Genomic DNA, 20,903 nt, shown 5'->3' with positions numbered 1-20,903 from the left:
ACCTGCAGATGTTTCATTCGGTCAGCTACTTGTTAAGTTCATGTTGAAGTGGAGGCAGAGAAGCGACTGCAGCCATAAGTGGTGTTAGCATTAAATAGGTTATTTACTTTCTCATCCATTTCTATCACTTCTGTTTCTCATCTACTTTTGGAGGAAACACTGCTGAGACACAACAGGGAATTGTGGAATTTACTCATTTATCTAACAAAATAGGGAAACATGTAGGACAAGTCCTGTAGGAAACTGCATAAAACGTAAAATTTTGGGTAAAATTAATATTGAGTTATAGACACTCTTGCTGCTGTAACATGTCTGTGCTGCTGCTGCTACTCAAGAGTGACCTATGGTATAATGAATAGAGTCACCCAATTTGACCACCAGCTGGGCTTTAGGAAGATGAATTTATCGGCTGAAATTGGTGTCACAAATATTATGAGCTCTTGCAACCACGAAGTGGTTGTACAACATCTGTAAATCAGTAAATTAAATAAATCTACAAGAGAAAGTCAAGTTTGTAGAAAAGGTTTATATTTAACACAAAAAAGAACTGTGTAAAAAAACATTGACCCTGTGTTTAAACCGCATGTGACTGAGTGGCATCAGAGCAAAGGTGGTTCTTTACATTCTGCATCTCTGGTGATGAAAGGTGAAAGGATGAAAGGATACTCATCAACATTATTTGTGCCTGCAACCCCCCCAGAAAATCTACAACAAGGCCAACTCTAAAGCACATCTTGTCAGGTTGTAAGGTTAGTCTGTCACAAGGATGGTATACGTGGTGGCATAACCAAGTTTTAAAAAGCTTAGCTGCAGGCATTGTAGATATACAGAGGCAGGCAAATTTAGGAGGGTCTAAGATAAAGGGAGTGGCAATTCAGTCTGTTCAAGAAGGAGGGAAAGTTAAGAAGATAGCAAGGAGGCAAGGCAGTTTAGAGGATGCTAGTGACTGGGAAATGCAGTTGGATTTGGGAGGAAAGCTTGTTGTTCCCCAGGAAATAGCCTGTACAAAGCTAAGGCCTGATATAATTTTGTGGTCTAGGAGTAGAAAGAGAGTATATTTCATAGAGCTGACTGTGCCGTGGGAGGATTCAGTTGAAAAAGCATATGAAAGGAAAAAACTCAAGTATGCAGATATAGGTAAGGATGCTGAGCAGCAAGGATGGAAGGTTAGGATTTGTCCAGTGGAAGTTGGTTGTAGACGGTTTGTAGGAAGATCTGTTGCTTTGTTGAGGGAGTTAGGAGGAAGGGGACAGAGGGTGAGGAAAATAGTGAAGGAAATGTTGGATGAGGCATAAGATCCAGTCAGTGGGTTTGGATTAGAAGAAGTAATAGTAGCTGGGAGGCCAGCAGGGGGAGCTCTTAAGACAGACAGACTCTTAATAGAAGCAGAGCAAGAAATCCAGGAAGAGGATGTGCTTTTAAGTGGAGGGTGTGGCCTGTTTGAGCTTCTTTGAGACCATGCGGTCAGTCCAGGTGAGTTGGCCTGTATTGGTTTGAGTATAGGACTGTTCAGGTGAGTTTGGTTGCTGAATCTGCTAGTGTAGCTTGTCCTCCACCTCCTGCACTCTCTACACTTTCATGCCCCCTACCCGAACCAGGGTCTGTATCGCATCCCTACTTTTATCTCTACCTCTTCTATTTCTCCCCCCTACCTGAATCAGGGTCTGTATCCCCACCCCGCTTTCACTGGTTCAGTTGGTGAGAGGTCAGAGTAGCTGACGGTAGTGCTGTGTGAGATACTTGTTTTTGTGTGAGAGGCAGTGATGGCTGGGATTAGGGGGGTGACTCTGGGACACCAGTGATCACTGTTTAGCCTCCTGGAGGTGTTGTGGGCCTAACTACATGAAGCACCGGTGAAAGCAGGTTACCATCTGATGACCCCAAGGACATGTTAGCTGTCACTGGCTTAGTTAGATATTATCTTTAGGGCACATAGGGCAGGGTGAAAGTTTGTTGTTAGGGAGTTAGTCAATGAGTCTGGTCCATTTTTTTTTTTTTTTTTTTGTCGCACAAGTTTCTTGTGTTTACTCTAGATTCAAAACGATAAATCACAATAGTTGTGAACAGGCAGTGTATTTCATGGTTCATTAAAGTGCAAAAGAAAGATGTTGATGAAGTAAAGCAGAAACAACCATCACTGTTACTCCGTCAAGAAGCTTAAAAGGAAGATATATTGCTCACTCCAGTTAAATATTGATTAGTCAACTATTTATATTTCATGTGCAAGGTTGTAAGGCTTGTCACACTGAAAAGTCAATGTATACATACTGTATAAACTCCTTTACATGTTTAGGTATCACATAATTGAATGACTGTTAAGAGTTAACTGATATGAAGAAAACAATCATCAAAATTACATCAAGTATCGTTAAAGCTGCACTAATCAATATTGTTAATATTCTATGGTCCTTACAGTCTAAAGGTAGAACCCCATGTGGTATTTGATCATAAATCAGGTCCACATTCTCTATTAATATAGTGAAAGTACCAAAGGTTTCAGTCTACAGAGAGATGCTTACAACCTGTATTCAGAAACTGAGCCTTAAAAACAGCTGTCAGGATTTCTGGGACTTTGCAATGACACAATCATCAATCATAAGAGGGGCTCAGAGCTGTTGTAACAAGAGCTCAAGACAGAGGCCTGAGAGAGGATATGTAAAACTACACTGATTACAAATATATCTTCTGATATGAGCACAAAAGTGTAAAACATGAGACCTATAACAGTTATCTCCCGATATTTTGGTGTCTTTAAGCTCATTGTTCAGGGAGCCCAATAACCCCCTATTAACTATCTGTCCAACACCAACTCAACAAACTATTAATGCAGCTTTAAAGGGCCTGCACATCTAATCCACCCACACAGCGGTTTGAACATCTCCCAATTCTGTTGGGACATCTTAAACTGTTTAGCATTTTAGTAGTAGCACAGGGAATTCAATGAGATCACATAATTTACAGCATAGCTCTACCCACCTTCAAACTGACTGAAAACATCTGAATGGGCAGGTGGGGCCTTTAACAGTTTTTAATGAAGCACAATGAAATTTGTCTTGATGTGTTTACCAATTTAAAGTGAAATGGTAAGCATGTCCCAAAGTCCCATGATAAACTTTCTACACAGCTGATAAAATAACACTAAGGAGGCTGACCTAAAGATGCAGTGAGAAAAACAACAGTGTTGAGGAGTGTGTGCAGAGGACAGTAAGACGTAGTAGACAAATGACAGAAGAGCTGTTCTGACTGAAACAGTCTGAGGGCAGCAGATCAGTCTAGAGTCCAATTGAAGAAAGAACAAAAGATGGTGAAGAAGATATGAGCCTACTGGGCCTAGCTGCTGCACGCACGCACACATAAATAGACATCACTCAGTCTATCTTTTCTTTGTGGACCAGTTTGGGGGCATCTACAAAGTCTTGGCCATTGTACATGATGATGGCAGCCGTAATCGCACTTGCAGCCCCCCAGAACATCACATAGGCCAAAGTCTCTGTCCATGTGTCACCTGGAAGACAAACAGTAGTAGTACTGTAGCGGATGTAAATATACATGCACTAAACAACAAGAGTCAATGTGTGTAGTTACAACCCCTTTGTCACCATCACTTGTGAAGTAATTATAAACACTGGCCACTTTGACTGAGGACACAGTGAGGGAGATGGAAAAGCACAGATGAAACCTATTCATTTTCAAATTGTCAATTATTCATTTCCTGTCTAAAGAGATTTCATAAGCACTGCATTAACCACCTCAAATGATGACTGGAGGTTGAGCTTACCAGCCATGAGAAGACACACAATGCACATAGAGAAGGCCACCAGCATGATTATGGGCAGCTGCAAACAGAAAAGACCATAAATCGACAATCACAATTATGGCTCCTGTTGCTGATAACAGTAAAACATTTGTATACTGACCGTAAGGAATTTCCAGTCCTTCTGCACACGGAGGGGAGTGGGTCCATCAGATTCATCAACAGCAAAGTTACCCAGAAACAAATCAATGGAGTCCTGAAATAAGCAAAAACACAGATGCAAACATTGTGATAATCATTACTAACATTAGGTTTTTACAGTACTTTGTGTCAAATTGGAGTCTCCAACATGGCATCAGGTCAACCTTTGCTCCCCAGGCACCCAAGATCCTGTCGCTGGGTGGAAACAATCTGACAGGGTTGGCCCTTGCCAACATATCAACTTCCAATACTGCTATTCACCTGCACCCTAATATCCTATCCTATGGCAGGTGCTGCACTGATAATCCACAGACTATACCACACAGTGGTATAGTCTGTGGATTACCAGAGCAAAGGTCAGATCAATCCCTCACTCCTCTTCTCCTCCAAATATGGTTTCCTCTGGTTTAAAAATACAATATGGGGGCATCCAAATTGCAAACTGGAGGCTTCAAAACAGCTGCAGACATATCAATAGCTGGCATCATCATGGGTTAGCAAAGATTAGCAGAAGAAGATGGATCATGTATCTGCAACAAAAATGTGAGACATCATACCTGTCTGAATCCATCAGAGAAGTTGTTCTTGTAGTAACGGATCATGGAATTCCAGCCATCCATCACCAGCCCCAATCGGGTCCTCTTCCCTGTCCTGATGGAGAAAAGGACTGATCACACAGGAGCCATTATACTGATATGGCAGTGGGACCCCAGAATAAAGAATTTTTTTGTCAACTGGCATATAATGTAGGGCTGTTAAAGTGCTGTACCTGGTGAAGTCTGTTTTCAGGGCTCCAGTCCCTGCATACTGTACAGCGCATGCATTGGCATTGTCAGCCCATGCTGGTTAGAAAGCACACACAAAGAACAGTGAGGATGGAGCTTTTGCTTAACACACGACACATGCTAACAGTTGGAGACGGCAAGGAATTACCATTCTTATAGATCTTCTCAAACTCAGCCTGCTCTTCAATCCGCTGGCCAACATTCAGCACCCCCATCCTCTGTCAACACATAACCAGGAAAAGCATGCTATCTGCAAAAGTTGGTTGGTTTATTTAAAAAATAAACCAACCAAATCCAAGATCCATGTTAACCTCCTGAGATCCAATTCTTTAATTTGGTATGCATATTGTTGGGAATTTATGGGAGTTTTGATTGCACACTGATCATGGTGAAGAGAGCCCAAAATGTAATGTGCTCATAGGATGATGAAGGGTCTTTGGAGGTGAGGTGATGTCCTCACCTCACCATGATGTTACCTGCTATCATTTTGTTTGACAGATTAAGTAAAAATGGTGATGGGATCATTAAACATTGGTCATAAAACTATGAGAGCCATGGAAGGGGTTGCATCTATATTTTTATTTCTTTACATAATTTCTGAATCTGCAGACTCGGCTCTACAGGTTAAATATTTTGTTCGTCATATACTAGTGAGTTGGGATAGTGGCAGGAGAGATTGGATTTTCTGACAATCTAAGTTGGAGTTGATACACACGATTAAGAATATTTTTAAATCCTTTTAATACAAGTCTTCTTGCCTCTGTCTTACTGTGTAAATGAATTGCTTAGTGATAAAAACCCAAATTAACTACTTACAATGAACAACTATTAATAAACTACTATCTCTGTTTGACCCTGAAATAAGCTATTACCCTTGTATCCTATGCCTCTAATTAAAAGACAAGGATGTAAACTTTCAGATGCCTCATTGAACACGTTTGTGATTATTTGTGTAAAAAATATTTTAATTTGACATATTTTGTATCTTTTCTGGGTTTAATATGCTGTTTTAGTGTCAATAAAAATTTATGTTTTTAATCATGTACTGACTTTGTAGTCAGTACTTTGGTAAGTCACATATTTGCAAGGTAAACTGTTTTTTTGTTGTTGTTTTTTTTAAGAATAAACTCAAATATCCCTAGAATTCAAATCTGAATTGTTTCTCTTCCTCCAAATAAATACCTGATGTTGAGGAAAAGCAACCGGTAGTAGAGGAAAGACTTGAGACGGATATGACCAAAAGCTCTGGCAGTGGAACTAATACCATCTACACTTGATTATTGTTTAGTCTGCCATGAGATGATTTATTTACACATTTCTCTTGTCCTCCAGAACCTGGGGCTGTGATTAAAGTCATACTCTGCATTGTGAAAATAAACCCTAACCCTCAAATGGATAAGCGGTAGAAGATGAATGAATGAATATTTTGCTCTTGTAAGAGGTTTAGTAGCAGCGGGATTCAAAGCACCTGGAGCTGAGACTGTAGGGAGCGTCGAGCCAGCAGGCTCTGAATGACGTTGGTCCTATCCAGACAGTCCATGCAATTACTGCGGAAGACTCCTTTCTGCTGGGCCACTGTCTTCCCCTCTGAGTTCACCATGAAGAAGCTATAACCAAAAATCAAGTTGAACACTGTATCACAGCATATAGCTACATATTTGCCCACAGCTATATTTGAACACAGCAGCCTGTTCATTTACCCATATTCATCTTGTGTCTCTGCCACAGAATCCACTAAGATCTGGAGACGGTCCCACCGCATGTGGCTGCACTCCTTGTGAAAGTCGAAAGCTATGTACCTGAGGACAGATTTAGACAATGTCACAGTGTTAAAACTCTTAAGTCAGACGAGGAGAATGGCACTTTGGTATGTGTGTGTGTGTGTGTGTGTGTGTGTGTCTCTACTGACTTCATACACATATATATATATATGAAGTATATATATGAAGCTGCATATTATCATAGAAAGCACATGGTCACTGGACATGCATCTTAATACGAGGTCTGAACAGACAGACAACATAGGCATTAGGGGAGTTAACCCTATCCCCTAACCCTCACCCTGGACTCTTACCTCAGCATTCCATTGTTCATCCCTGATACCATCTTGGCAAATGCCTGTTCCAGTGGTTTCTCTGAGCCCTTTTGATTCACCTAGGACAAAAAGCAAACACAGAAACATAGGTCTTTCTTCTGTTCCCTTTAAAACAACTATAAAGAGAGAAAAGAGGAGTCCTCACCAGGTTCAGAATAGTTTGCTTCCCATAGATGAGGAGCTGAGAGTCAAAATGCCTTTGGAAACCATCCATCTACACAAAGTTTAAAGAGGTTAACACTCAGTTTTCCTCCTCTCAGTCACATCAGTAGTCAGTCAGGCTTAAAGCACACCATGGCTCTTCTTACATGACTTGTGGTTTTGCTGATTATAGGTTTAGGTTTGTATTTCAGGTTGGGCCTCTGGCTCCAGTAAAAGGGCATGGATCCTCGTGTCTGGGGATGGAAGAAACAAAGTGGAAATGTAAATGTTTTAACACCTGATGTAAAAGAAAGAAAGAAAGAAAGAAAGACAAGTATGACAAGCCCAAAGAATACTTGCCTGCACAAATGAAGCCTTTGTTTCATCATATAAAACTATCTGCTCAGTCTCCACAAAGTTAGCAGCATGACCTTCAGAGTCAATGCCTGTAAACACAGCAGGTCTCTGGTGAGACAACAGCACCTTCAGCTGCTGGACAACACAGCAAGAGAGGCTGTGAGTAATACAGATTTAACTATCACTGTGGTCGGTTCCTGGATCCAGGTTAATGATTTGAGTCTTCATACTGAATCATGAGTCCAAAGTCTCCATTAACCCAGATCCTATGAGTCCTCTGGGTGGCTGCTGCTACAAAAATACAAAAGTTGAGTAGCCAGACTTATCAGAAACAGTTCTGAATCAGATGATTCGCAGGAAACAGTTCTGAATTGTGGACTTGCCGCAAACAGTCCTGCAACAGTTCTGAATCAGGTGCAATTGTTCACTGACTCAACGGAAACACAGCAGACTCAGATGATTTGATTCACTGACTTCACTCCCGTCAGTGAATCTAAGCAAAAATTATTGATGATGATGATGATGATGATGATGATCACCATCATCATCATCATCATCATCATCATCATCATCATCATCAATAATAATAATAATAACAATAACAATAACAATAACAATAATAATAATAATCATCATCATCATCATAATCATCATCATAATAATACACGTAGGGGGGGGACAAATCACTGATTCAAGGGACTCAAGTGAACCAGATCACTTTAGTGAGTGAATCAGATTAACCCGAGTCCATAAAATGAACCAAATTTACCACCACAAATCCACACTGCTTGGTCCAGGCATCAGCAACAAGTCTCGGGGTCTGTTACCTCTGACATAGTATCTTACTCCAGCCCGGAAGCAGCTTCTCCTGGATATGAGGATCCACTCAAAGATCTTCCCGTTTATACGACAAGGCTTCATGACAATGACTGAGCCAGGAGAGTCAAGGTAATGCTACATGAGAATTTTTTTTTGCCTTCTTTAGGCATTTCCCTATATTTGGGTCATCTCAACATGTCAGCTCTGTGACTTGCAGTGTTGATTTGGCCACTTTTTTTTTTTTTAAACACCAGCTGACCTTCCTGACACAACCCTCCCCACTTCTCCGGGCTTGGGGTCGGCACAGGCCTACCACTGGCTTGCCTTGTGGCTGAGGGTTGGACCAGGGGCCTCTGCATGCAAGGCATGGGCTGATGAACTGAAATAAACTCTGATGAGATGAACTGAGATCAGATCCTGAGCTCAGCTGTCCGTGTGTCTAATCTCATTTCACTAAACATTAAACTTTTAATGTCTAAATTTTCTTAAATCTCACCTCATCTTATATTGCCTCATGTCAATTCATCTTATCCCAACCCATCTTTACAATGTCATAGTTAAAATAAGATGCCTCATTAAAAAAAAAAAAAAAAAAAATCAGTGAAAAGGATACATCCATGAACAACAGGAAGTGCAAATTTATGAAGCTGTGGGGAAAAGTTACAGTTTTTCTGATTAAATAAGACAAATAAACTGTTCACTGCCGTCACTGAAAAACAAACTGGGCCATGGAGTAATCTTTGTTACCTCTGGCTGCGCAGCAAGTTCTCTCAGCAGGTTCCCGTTCCACACAAACCTCTGATCTGCCTGACAACAATAAGGAAGAAATGCGTCAGTATGCAGCCAGTCAGTCACAGAACCAAAAACCTGTGAAACCACCTGATCAGTTTGAAATCATTATCTCATAATCTCTATATCCAACATCTGGTGGATCCATGATATCAAGAACTGAGACTGTGTGAGAGCACAGGGAGAAACTACCGAGTATCTGTGTGGTGTTCCTAATAAAGTGATGATTCAGGCTTTGGATAACACATGCGTCTCGTGTTATGCAGACACATACCAAAAACATTTCTGATCCATACTTATGTTGTTTTTTACTATTATTATGAACAATTATTTGTGAAAATTTTTTTTACTATGATGTGTAAATATTAATAGGAATATAAATTTTGCTGAGATTCATTGCCATTCTAATACACAACAGCAGCGATGATAAATAAATAAAACAGAACCAAAATGCAGCAATACATCACAAAAGTACAGTGTATTATGCTGCATGAACATGTGTCCTCAGGCTTCTGGCCTGTCATCTCACCCTCTCTAACAGACTCATCTCCTGGAAATCAGGGCTGGTGTTGGCCAGCCGCTGCATAGTGTGCGTGAGGTCATAGTCGGTGCAAAAGTAGAAGCCGTCTGTGGTCAGCACATTGTTAATCATTGACAGGAAGGTCTTATTCTCCTGTGACTAAAAGAGGAAAGAAAACAGACTTTTAGTTTTCAGGAAAAATCATGATGGTACACTTTGCTGAGAGCAGGAAACTGCACCATTGATGTGCTGTGTTGCTGATGCAATCTTTCCTTTCCATATACATCAGCTGTATCTGTTTTACATATGCTAACTGCCAATGATAAAGCCAGTTACACATCAGGGCCTGTATTAATTCACCTTCCAAGAATTATACTGAGGAGCGCTCTAAAGTAAACAAGAGCATAACCTCTATATTTCTAAGACTAAATGCAGCAGCATTATGGAATTGCTGCTCCAAACTAACATCCTCCCCCATACCATTCATTCTAATGACAGCAATCAAACACCCAGGACAGAACTTTGTGGTTTATGTGGATTTGATCCCAAAGTGTACAGTCAGACTGAGAAAGGAAAATTATATGATGTTGATGAGTGTGGATAACATAAAAGATGCCATTCTTGCAAGAAAGAAAGCGCAATGCAAGACATCTTGGCAGGGGAGTGAGAAGCATCTCTGACATGGGATTATATCATTGTTTAATTCTTACAGGGACACAAATTCTGTGTGGTATGAGATGACAGCTTAGTCAGCTTCACTAATTTAAAAGTAAACCAGCTAAAGGAGCCACTGTTTAAAAAACCTGATTGAAATAGGACCCGGGGCAGGGGTTTTTCCAATGGACCTGGTTTAGTGAGGGGTCAGTTTATGTGCTGTAAATTGTGGCGCTGCTACCCCTTCTCCATCTTCCCCTTCAGAGCATGTCCTGTGACACAACTATCTGCGCAGAGCTAAAAGATCTAAGATAAGCCAGTTAGCACTGCTAGCTTGATGTTACACCTCCATCCTTTCACTGTTCACCCCATCTGTTTTCCTACATTCCTCCTCAGTGCTGTGCACTCTTACATGTGATTATACTCACTGACTAGTTCGCAAACAGAATGTAGAAGCTAATATTAGGTATTATCTGCTTGGTAAAAGCTGCACGGTCTAATCTCTCACAGTCAACAGTCCACTGTTTAATTGCAGCTCTACACTGCATACACAGTGCTTCACGACAAATAACATAATTTCCAGCTGCAGCAGATCTTTCAATTAGTACACCAAGAATAGAAGTAGCAGCAGATTAATAATGCACTGTCTGCTTGACTGAAATGAGAGAGCACAGGCTGCAAAGGATGACTGAAACATGAGTCTCAGTCTGGGAGAATGAACCCAGTTCGTCTGAATTTCCAAACCACTCACCAAAACCAAGAACTCAGAGCTTCCCTCACACAGACCTCATCGAGCCATAATCAGAACCCGGAGATTCCAGTTGGCCTCAAATGTTATCATAAAAGTGGAAATCTGTCAGTTTGTTTCCCCTCTGTCTGCCCTGTGGATTCTCCCCAGGTTGTCCAGCTTCCTTCAAGTGCCTCATTAACAGGTCACTGTACCCCTGGAGGCCAACATTGATGATGTTGGCTCACGGGTGTCAAACTCTGGCCCTCGGTGTAATTATATTTGGCCTGCGAGATCATACGAAATATGTATAAGAGCTGGCGTGCCTGTATATAGCACATACACCGCTAATACTACAAGTCCCAGAATGCTTTGTGTTGGCATATCAGCCAAGACCGCTAAGCACCCCTCCCTTTCTGTTGACAATCATTAGCATCCATTCTACTAGGCACCTCGGACAAACTCATCTCACCGCCGTGTTACCTAGTGCACAGTTTGCTGAAAAATTCAGCGTACTCAGTGCCAGGTTTACCCGGCATCAAAGTAAATAAGAGCAAACTGAGCTTGAATGAAAACAAATAAATGTTGTAATTTATGCACTTTTTCTACTCAAATAGTTAATAGTTGAATTTTCATTGAAGGAAACTATTATTTTTTGTTGTTTTGCTGTTGGACTGTTAAAGATTTACATGAACTTGAAAGGCTACTGATGGAGAAAGACATAATAAGAAACGAATACGACTGATATGTGTTTCTATTTCAAATTTGATTTCTCATGTGTTAATAATATTAAGCTTTGGTTGTACTAGATTCAATGTTTACGCAAAACTAAAGTTGTTTCCATATAAAAAGGTTCAACATTACATATCTGGAGAGAAGGGAAAAGATGCACAGTTGCAGTCCATTTTTTAATAAATATTTTTATCGGTCTATTTCTTCCAAAACCTGAATCATTTATATAGGAAAGCATAGAGGACATTCAGACACAATCATAATGGTAAGAACCTTTTTTCCTAAATAATGAGAGCTCATGTGGAACTGGCAGGTATCTAACTGGTTGGGTGCCTTGTGGAAACTCTGAGGTCAAAGGTTGCCGTAATATGAGCTAAAGGGAGCAGCTCATCATTTCAGACTGCTGCAGACTCCTCTCTGTGCTACCTGCTAATGTTAGCTGTTACAACACTTGGTGGAGAAAAGTCAGAATGAACATCACGTCAATGTTAGTTGAGCTGTTAGGTGTTAGGTTTATTTAGGCTAGTTTTGCTGCACCAGAGGACAAGTTCAAGTAAAGCGAGCTTTAGATCTTAACCAGATGTGTTGCTTGTACTCTCACTGTCCCCGGTGCTCTCAGGGTCTTGGGCCCCTGGGTTACTGCCCAATTGCCCTAACAGTTACTCCAGCTTTGCTTCCTCTCACTGTCTAAAGACATGTATGTCAGGGTAAATTATATTTCCTGTAAGTGAGAAAGTGAGTGTAATGGTTGTTCGTCTTTATATGTCAGTATAGAGCATGATAGTCTGAAGACAGCAGCCCTCTATCCTAAACCATTGTCAGCTAGGATTGGTTTCAATCCCCTATGAAGATCAACAGTATGGGTAATGGATGAATCAAAGTTTTTTTTTAATAAACTTAATTGTCCATCTGAGGCAGTGTTTAATGGTGTTTGTGATTCCCTCACATTGTCCCCATTCAGTATCAACACCTTTAAACACTCTTCTCTGGGGTGCTGGAGCCAATCAGAGCTCACATTGGGTGAGGACGGGGTACACCCTGGACAGGTTGTCAGTCCTTCACATCCACTCACACACACACAGACAGAGACAAACAACCCCTCACACCTACGGACAATTTAGAGTAACCAATTAACCCAAACATGCCCATGCTTATGGATGGTGGGAGGAAACCCATGCAGTCATGGTTAGAATATGCAAACTCCACACAGAAAGGCCCCAGGCTGGGAAACCAAACCTGTGACCTTCTTATTGTGGGGCAACAGGTCTAACCATTCTGCTCCTGGGCTGCCCCGTTGAATTCATGCCATAAGAAGACAATTCTCAGATCTCATTAGGTTGCTCTGAAATGACAGCATTTGACATGTGACTTTTTAAGAAATTAGTTTTAATGATTGGACCTTTCAAGAACACATTGATCCATGGAGTCAGTTCACTATAGGCTGGGCCCCAGCCCAGACCAAACTCTTGAAACTCTTAAAATTAGAGTCAGGCTCTAATAACTCTTGGTTGGATTGGCTCCAGCACCCCCCACAACCCAGAAACAGATAAGTGGTAGAAGATGAATGAATGATTTCAACAGTGTAACAAATAAATGAACCAATATCCCTTCTACAACATCAGCTCTAAATAAATCCTGCTAGTAATTTGAAATTTGAAATACTGTAATCATAATCACTTTCATCTGACACAGAGACTGGTCCTGGAGCAGTTTACGCTGGAAACAGAGGGGGGCTACTGAACCAGAGGTAACTCAAACAGCTTTGTTTTCACTGGATGTTTGAAGCAGCTCTGTCTTCAGGCTGTCATTAAAACGTGTCTGTATCAGTAAAAGAAACAACTGCCAAAGAACCCGAGTAAATCTACAGCAGTGGGTGAAACCTGCTAACATCTGGCTTTTGGTGGCAATGGAAAAGGCTACACCATTCAAACCCAGGTCAAATGACTGCAGTCATTTATCTGCTCCTTATCTGCTCCAGCAACAATCAGCATTGGTGTAAAGACAACACCTAGCTAAACATTATGATATCTCATTGAGCAAAGATATTATAGAGAGTAAGCTAAAGCAGAAATATGCTTTAAAAACAAAAATACACTGATCAAGCATCTCACATAGAGCAACAACTTGAGGAAACAAGACAAATAAAATTGGGTAGTACAGTTTGTCAATCACACTATAGCACCACCCTAATGCATCCCCTGCTTTGTGGTCTATTTTCATCTAATAGGGACCGTCATTTGAAAAATTATGGTTAATAAATGCTGTATCGAAATAACTTGAAATTAGAAAATGAAACCATAAACTCTGCTTGCTTACTCTGTTAATTCTGAATAAAACTCAATACAAACTGACCTCTTTTTACAACCACTTTCATATACTGCTTATAGTCCAAGTGTGTGTGTATGTGTCCATCTGTAACTTCATATAATGACATTTCCCCCCATTCTGAAAGGGTCATTCAATCAGCTTTTATTAATGTTAAAAAAAAACCTGACTATATCAGGTAAGTTTGGTTGAAGTGTTCCAACTCACCTGGATTTCTGAGAGGTGCAGTACTGTCTTCTTGTAAGAGATCACATCAAAATCCACAGCCTTCCACACAGCGTGGCCCAGGAGGCTACCCACGTTCCTCTTCCTGGTGATGACGATAAGGTACATCCCTGTGAGGTGGCAGCAGTCAGTTACAGCCATAGAACTGTTCAGTCTTCAGAGACATTACAATGTTATGTCAGAGGAAGCTTACCTGCTACCAATCGAATAGTTCCCATGATGCCACATATCGGTCGAGTGACTGCTGAGGGAGGAACATCCTTTTTACCTAAAACAGATGGACAAGACAAAAACAATATATACTACATGTGCTTGTAGCATTTTTGATAATTGATCAGAATGGCTCAGTGATTATGTATTTAGAGTCGGCCTGAAGGACATGCAATATTACTTTTATTACAAGGTTAGTTACATTAGTATTTTTTCACTAACCAAAATGCTGGCAATGAACAATATTCTAACACATTTCAACTTTGACTTCAATTTTATTTCCATTAATTTTTAAGACCTGGTTTAGGGTCTGGAAATTGATAAAACAATTACATAATATTATCTATAGAAAGACCATGTCTCAGATGACTGCCAAAATTTCACAAAGCGCAAAAAAAAAAAAAAAAAAATACAGTCCACACATGGCCTACATGGTTTTTTCCTCCTGTGCTGTGTACACCCAGCTCTGCAGTCATTCTCTGTAACTAGTTGCATCGGTCATGATCCCACATATTTTCTTTTATTAATGAACAAAGATGAAAATGGGAACAGTCTTTAGCCAAGTGTTGGAAGACTTTCATCTAAAGGGGATGGTGTCAGTGCTTCAGGAACAGTAGAGCCATGGATTGATGGCCATGTGTGGAGAATGAAAATAAAGATTATCAACAAAAGCTTGAAAAGTGATGAAAACTGAGATCAACCACAGCTTTGTCTCTGTGATTTCAGTTACCTGTGAGGGCCATTTCATTGGAGACTCTGTCGATTGCCAGCACAGCGTCAGCCCCCTCATCGCAGGCCTCAATGAAGAACTTCTCTGGGGTGGTGTGCCTTGAAACAATAATGAGGATGGGGTGGGGTTAGAGCTCCAAAACATGTGTCCCAGCATCAAAGATGGTAAGCAGTCAAGCCATGCAGGGAGCATGACATCACAGAGGTGTAATCATTTACACGATTTTTGATGACTTCAGGATTGATATACTGAAGCAAAAATAAATAAGAAAAAGAAACATCTCTTCATTGTTGTATGTCCACTTATCTTTTTCTAAGTATAATTTCCTGGTTGCTGTTAATACCGAATCATCACTTCACTAACCTTATCTCTGGCCTTGACAACCTCATTATAATGTTCCTTTTCACTGCACTAATCCATCAGCAACACTCAGTCTGCTGCCACTGCCGTGACAGTCTGCTACACTTAAAATAGGGCTTTCTTGGTAGCGCAGATGGGTTGAGTGCTCAGCACTCAATCCATGTAATGATAGGGTCCTTGTTTTAAATCCAACCTATGCTACAGATTGCTCCCCTCTCTTCCTGTTCCCCGTCAGCCTCTGTGCTAATTACTGTCTGAAATAGCGGCATAAAAAGTTCTAAAAATACAAAAAAATAATGTTTCCTGCCACCTTCAGACCGTGGTTTATTGGATAGTTAGTGTGGAGATGGGGGGTGACATGTATGCTGTAAAGCTGGGTTTGACTGTGCACTTTGGAGTTAGCTGATAACCATGAGTCTACTGGACCCGAGTTCAGAGTGCCCTGTGCTTTTTTTGTACAGCAATGTACAGCAACTCCATTTTGACAAAAAAATGACATCAGACTTGAGGAAATAAAATAAAAAAATAAGAACTTTTTCCACTTTTCCACCCCCCTTTCCTCTTTCTCACTCTCTCTCAACCAAACCGGTCAGGCCAGTTGGCTACACCCTCCTTGAATCTCGTTCTGTCTGAGGTTTTGCCGTCTTACAGGAAGTTTTATCTTCAGCTTTGCCATGTGCTTACTCTTGGAGGGCTTTGTTGGGTTTCACACAACTCCATAAAGAGTTTGGTCTAGATCCGTTCTAAATGGAAAGTGCCTTGATCTTGGCACTATATAAATACATTTGATTTATTTTGATTGTGCAGCTCTAGCACAAACCTAGCTGTAGAATGAGCACAGCTCAAACTGACAGAAGAAACTGCAGATGAAGGTGATGAGGTGGTGAACTGCAGTAAGAGAGTCTGAGAGTCAGAATCGATGGATGCAGTTTTAGCAAGGAGAATGTGTGACAACAGGAAAGCGAAGGCCATTAGGATTTACAACATGAGTGAAAGAGATAGAATGCCAATAATCACAGTTGATGAATTTCAGGGGATTTGAAGAACAAATAAAATTTATGGAGCCAGAGTTTAACATCACTTCAAGGAAAACCATAGCTTCCCTCTTGGAAACATGCTGCCAGAAGGAGGCTAAGCTGAGCATACAGCTAGCCACAATCAATGGAACTCAGACAACAGACTCTTAGATTGCACCACTACATTTTTTTATTTAGCGAATGCAAAGTCATTTAGCCAAGCAGTTGCCTCCTGGTCTGCTGTGTGGAGGGTGATTAACCCTCCTCTCAGTCATTGGAGAGGGTAGGCTTCAAAGATGTGTTCCATTGTCTGTTCCTCTCCTCAAGCACACAGTGGACTAGGGCTGCTGCCCCATCTGTGAAGGCTTGCCAAGCAAGGGCTATGTCCAGTCCTGAATCTATTGATGTCTGACTATTGTCTCCTTGGGAGGTCGGTGCCAGGAACCTGCAGGGTAGGGTCTGGCACCAGGTATTTGTTGGGGATATCCTTGGGCGCCCACCCCTTTTTCCAGGCTGATTGGATGGTGAAGTCAGCTGGTGAGGTGCTCTTCCAGATGGGGCATCTGGATGGGAGTCGAGCAGTGGGTGAGTTGAACATATCTTTGTGGATTGGTAGCTGGGGGGAGTCTTCAACCTTTTGAAGCCTCCTTTGAGTCAATGCTGCTCGCCGGATGTGTGGAGGTGTAATGTTTGATAGAACAGGGAGCCAGGGGAGTAGTGATAAGCAAATTGTCCCCGTTATGATTGTCATGGGTGTGTTGAGCTTGTGTTGAGCTTGTGTTGAGCTACTACAGAAAGCTACACTACAGTCACTTGCTACTACAGAGAGGGCCCTGCAGGTGAAGCCAGCAGTCCTTCTGACAGAGAGCATCTCATACAGACATACAGCTTTAAATTTAGAAAAAAAATTAACCTGACTGAAGAGTCATGAGCAATCACCGGGCCCCTAATAGCCTGTCTTCACAACAGCACACGGAGCACTGTCTCAGCTCAGATTGATAGAATGCAGCTTTAAAGTGCTGCAGTATTACACTTCCCAGGAACAACAGATGAGGACATGTACTTGAGTGAGTGTATATTTTCTGTAATTTCCAGACGCAGCATGAATCTGTGCTAGAAATGGATGTGCAGCTGCATAGTAAACTGTGACCTCTGACCCAGCTCATGAGAGGAAAAATTACATAATAGACTAAACCCCTAACGTACGGTAATCACAACAGCCCTGGTATAAATCCAACTCTCCACATTCCCCAATGAGGGGGAACTGAGAATTTATAGATTACTATTTGAGGCCATGTAATAACTTTCCCCTTAGCCCACTCAATTTGATACATTCAATAAAGTAGCCCTTTGAGCAACAAAGCTTTAAATTACTGCAGCAGAAAACTGTGAGCTCAGGGTGATGTAGTGAAACACTGAGCTGCTGTATTGGTGACAAAGCCACACAAACACTCCATTGTTGGCTGTAAGTAATCTAGTCCAAACCAAAATGCCTGTGCGAGACTACGCAACATCATGCATGGAGTAACAGCTGTTAGGGGACCACATCAAACGTTTCTATTGTGAACTAATGTGTCCCTGACTTCATATTCCTGCTGTGCTGGATGTTCCAATATTAAAATGAACCACGGTTTTCGTTAATTTCAGCAGTGCATAAGTATCATCTTGAAATGTGCTCAAGCTGTATAATCCGTCCCAGTGAACAGTTTGAGTGGAAACTAACTTAAAACTTTGTATTATAATAACTGCACATGACCATTTATAGGAGAATCAATTTAAAAGTCAACAAAATCTACATAGTGGATGGATGGATTGCTTTACCGTATTTTTCTTGTTAAATACTGGAATTTTACCTCTTCAATCAAACAGACTGAAGAAGGAAATCTCAACTTTTGTTTACATACATTCATTACTTCAACTAGGTCCAAAGGTGGACCTCCATGAAGTCTTTGAATCTAAATTAGGTCTAGCTTCTATGTTAATACAGTATTCAGTCCACAGAGAAATGCTCACAGTCTGTATTTAAACAGAAGAAACTCACACCCTCTGTTCTGATTGGCTGGTTGTCCTTGTTTGACAGAGAGGAGCCTAAGCAGAGCAGCGATATAAAGTTATAATGCGAAAGTTTTCAATTTCTAAAAACACAAATATATCGTCTGATAGATATCAACACTGGAGAAGTTAGAATATACAAACTTTCAATGATAAACTCTTTGGTCCACAGGTGGTGAGGTGAGGTGAGGTGATTCTCGCGGCGGAAGACGAGGAACCCTCTTCATCCTCAGTAACCGTGACTGTCAGGGCAGCTGTGATCCTGCACATGTAGCAGGTAGGACTAGTAAAACTGGGACTTGGGGTGTGTCTGGAAATGTACAGAGCCCTGCAACTTTGAAGGAAGTTACAGAGCAGAGCCTGAGCGGGGTCTGCAGCAGATCCAGGTGTGGCAGGACCTGCCGGGCCAAAAACTCTCCGTTGCTGCCGCTCCTTAGGCTCACTAACTTTCTCCCTCCTGTTTACACTAACCGAGCTCATGTACGCGATGGGGAACAACCGCACTCCAACCAGCCGGCACCGCATCACGGTGCCAACATTTCCTCTTCCTAATGAATGAGTGCGGAGCCGGTGCTTGCTCAGGCGGTCGAACCTTCAGCCAACTTCAGCTGCTGTGTCATCTAACCTGACGCTAACTGAGACTTCCGGCTACCCGCCGAGGAGCGTCGCCTCGAGTCTGCCTTTTAAAGGACGTAGAAACAATCACGAGGTTTAAAAACATAAATAAAAGACTAGCCGTGCTATAAGTACTTACAGATTGTATCTCTCGTAGGCAGTCGCCATCTTCACTCCGTTTACCTGACCTCAGTGACGACAGCCGTGACCGTGTATGCGTCTGTTTTGCCAGATACAGACTGTATATCCCATAGAGGGCGGTGCACTCAAAATGTGGATTTCCCATCCAGCCTGTGTGAATCCGGTACCCTGATGGCGTATGGTACTTGTAGTTCAATCACTCAAGTTCAATCAACTTGTGCCTTACATTTGTACCCAGTTTCAAATGTAAATAATCTGCTTATTTCTCATCACTGGGAAAATATATAGTTTTTGCCCAATCATAATAGCAGACATTCTTCCTTGAAGACGGTACAGATCCCCTCATCTGGTAAGCGGTAGAAATCAGTGGGCCATACTTGGGCCAACATCCTAGGCATGTTTCGGGCCACAAACCAATAATTTCATTAGATATTATTGACATAGTTATTGACATTTATATGATAATCCATTAATATACATCTTTGAAAAATGTTGTCAAGGAAAAATATATGCGCACTGTAATTATCATTAGGGTACACCTTGTAATACATCATGTAATAATAATAATAATACTAAATCAATTTTATTCATAGATCAAAACAATTTAAAAAAAATAATCCATACAGAAAAGATTAAATCAAACTAAACAAGAGAAGCAAAAAGTATGTACACGTGTATCATGGGTAAAAGTTGTTGTTTTATATTCCCCTTCGTAAAAACGACTTATAATTTGTGTTAGCTTTTTCACTGCTTTCACTAACACCAAAACAAAGTGTCACTACACCTCCTCTACAGTAGGTCGTGACGTTTTAATTGGGCGTGCCATTAAATGGTGGGAGATGAAGAAGAGAGTGAGCGAGAGAGAGTGAGCGAGAGAGAGAGAGAGAGAGTATTATGTGTAAAAACTCTGGCAGCGGACATCATGAAGCCAAATAAACATTACATTCCAATCACGCCGATAAGCCGCATTAATCCTGTGTAAGGATCAAAGGAATACAATGCAGCGACAAACTCACTTTAATACACTCGACTCATCTTCATCCATATCCGGGTCGCGGCGCTGCTGGAGCCAATCCCAGCTCAAATCCGGCGAGGGCGGGGTACATCCTTGGACGGGTCGCCAGCCCATAGCAGGGCCAACACTCAAGGACATACAGAGACAAACAGCCACTCACATTCGCATTCACACTTACGGTCAATTTAGAATCGCCAGTTAACCTATACGGTGGGAGGAAGGAAGGAAGGAAACCGGAGTACCCGGAGGAACACGCAGACACACCACAACCTTATTGTGGGGCGACAGCGCTAACCACTACGCCGCCATGCTGCCCCACTTTAATACATGTATCAAAGGAAGGAAAAACAAAGAAAAATAAATAAAAGAAAGCAAACATAAGGGGTTAGTACAAATTATACAACGATAAAAGTGGGCATAATTTCTTAGCCTGTAGGCATTGTTAATCTTTTTAGGCATATATGAAATGAGAATTCCTGTCTAAGTACCACCATGAGGGAGAGCTCTTCCCATATCACCATTTCTGTGTATCTAATATTATATTACTATATTAATATTTCACTAGAAAATCAACATTCTTATTCTTCAGATTCACACCCATCCAAATAGTTTGTTAGGAAAGGAAATCTATGTTTATGGA

General features: G+C 41.3%; 1 protein-coding gene across 1 annotated transcript; it reads right to left on the bottom strand.

Annotated features, from left to right (window-relative positions):
- Nucleotides 1–1,939: 1,939 nt before the first annotated feature.
- Nucleotides 1,940–19,346, bottom strand: sacm1la (SAC1 like phosphatidylinositide phosphatase a). The gene is made up of 20 exons (XM_029514163.1): nt 19,247–19,346; nt 15,065–15,162; nt 14,318–14,392; nt 14,107–14,234; nt 9,471–9,620; nt 8,900–8,959; nt 8,766–8,799; nt 8,161–8,262; nt 7,337–7,422; nt 7,144–7,230; nt 6,981–7,049; nt 6,815–6,894; nt 6,441–6,539; nt 6,209–6,347; nt 4,889–4,958; nt 4,725–4,797; nt 4,513–4,606; nt 3,918–4,010; nt 3,779–3,836; nt 1,940–3,505 (listed from the first exon to the last, which is right to left on the bottom strand). Exons 1-20 carry the CDS (start codon nt 19,273–19,275, stop codon nt 3,369–3,371), a joined length of 1,761 nt encoding a protein of 586 aa, XP_029370023.1. The 5' UTR covers nt 19,276–19,346; the 3' UTR covers nt 1,940–3,368.
- Between the last annotated feature and the right edge of the window lie 1,557 nt (nt 19,347–20,903).

This window comes from Echeneis naucrates, chromosome 11, assembly GCF_900963305.1.
Source record: "Echeneis naucrates chromosome 11, fEcheNa1.1, whole genome shotgun sequence".
Lineage (NCBI taxonomy): Eukaryota > Metazoa > Chordata > Actinopteri > Carangiformes > Echeneidae > Echeneis > Echeneis naucrates.
This window is presented reverse-complemented; position numbering and strand designations above follow the sequence as displayed.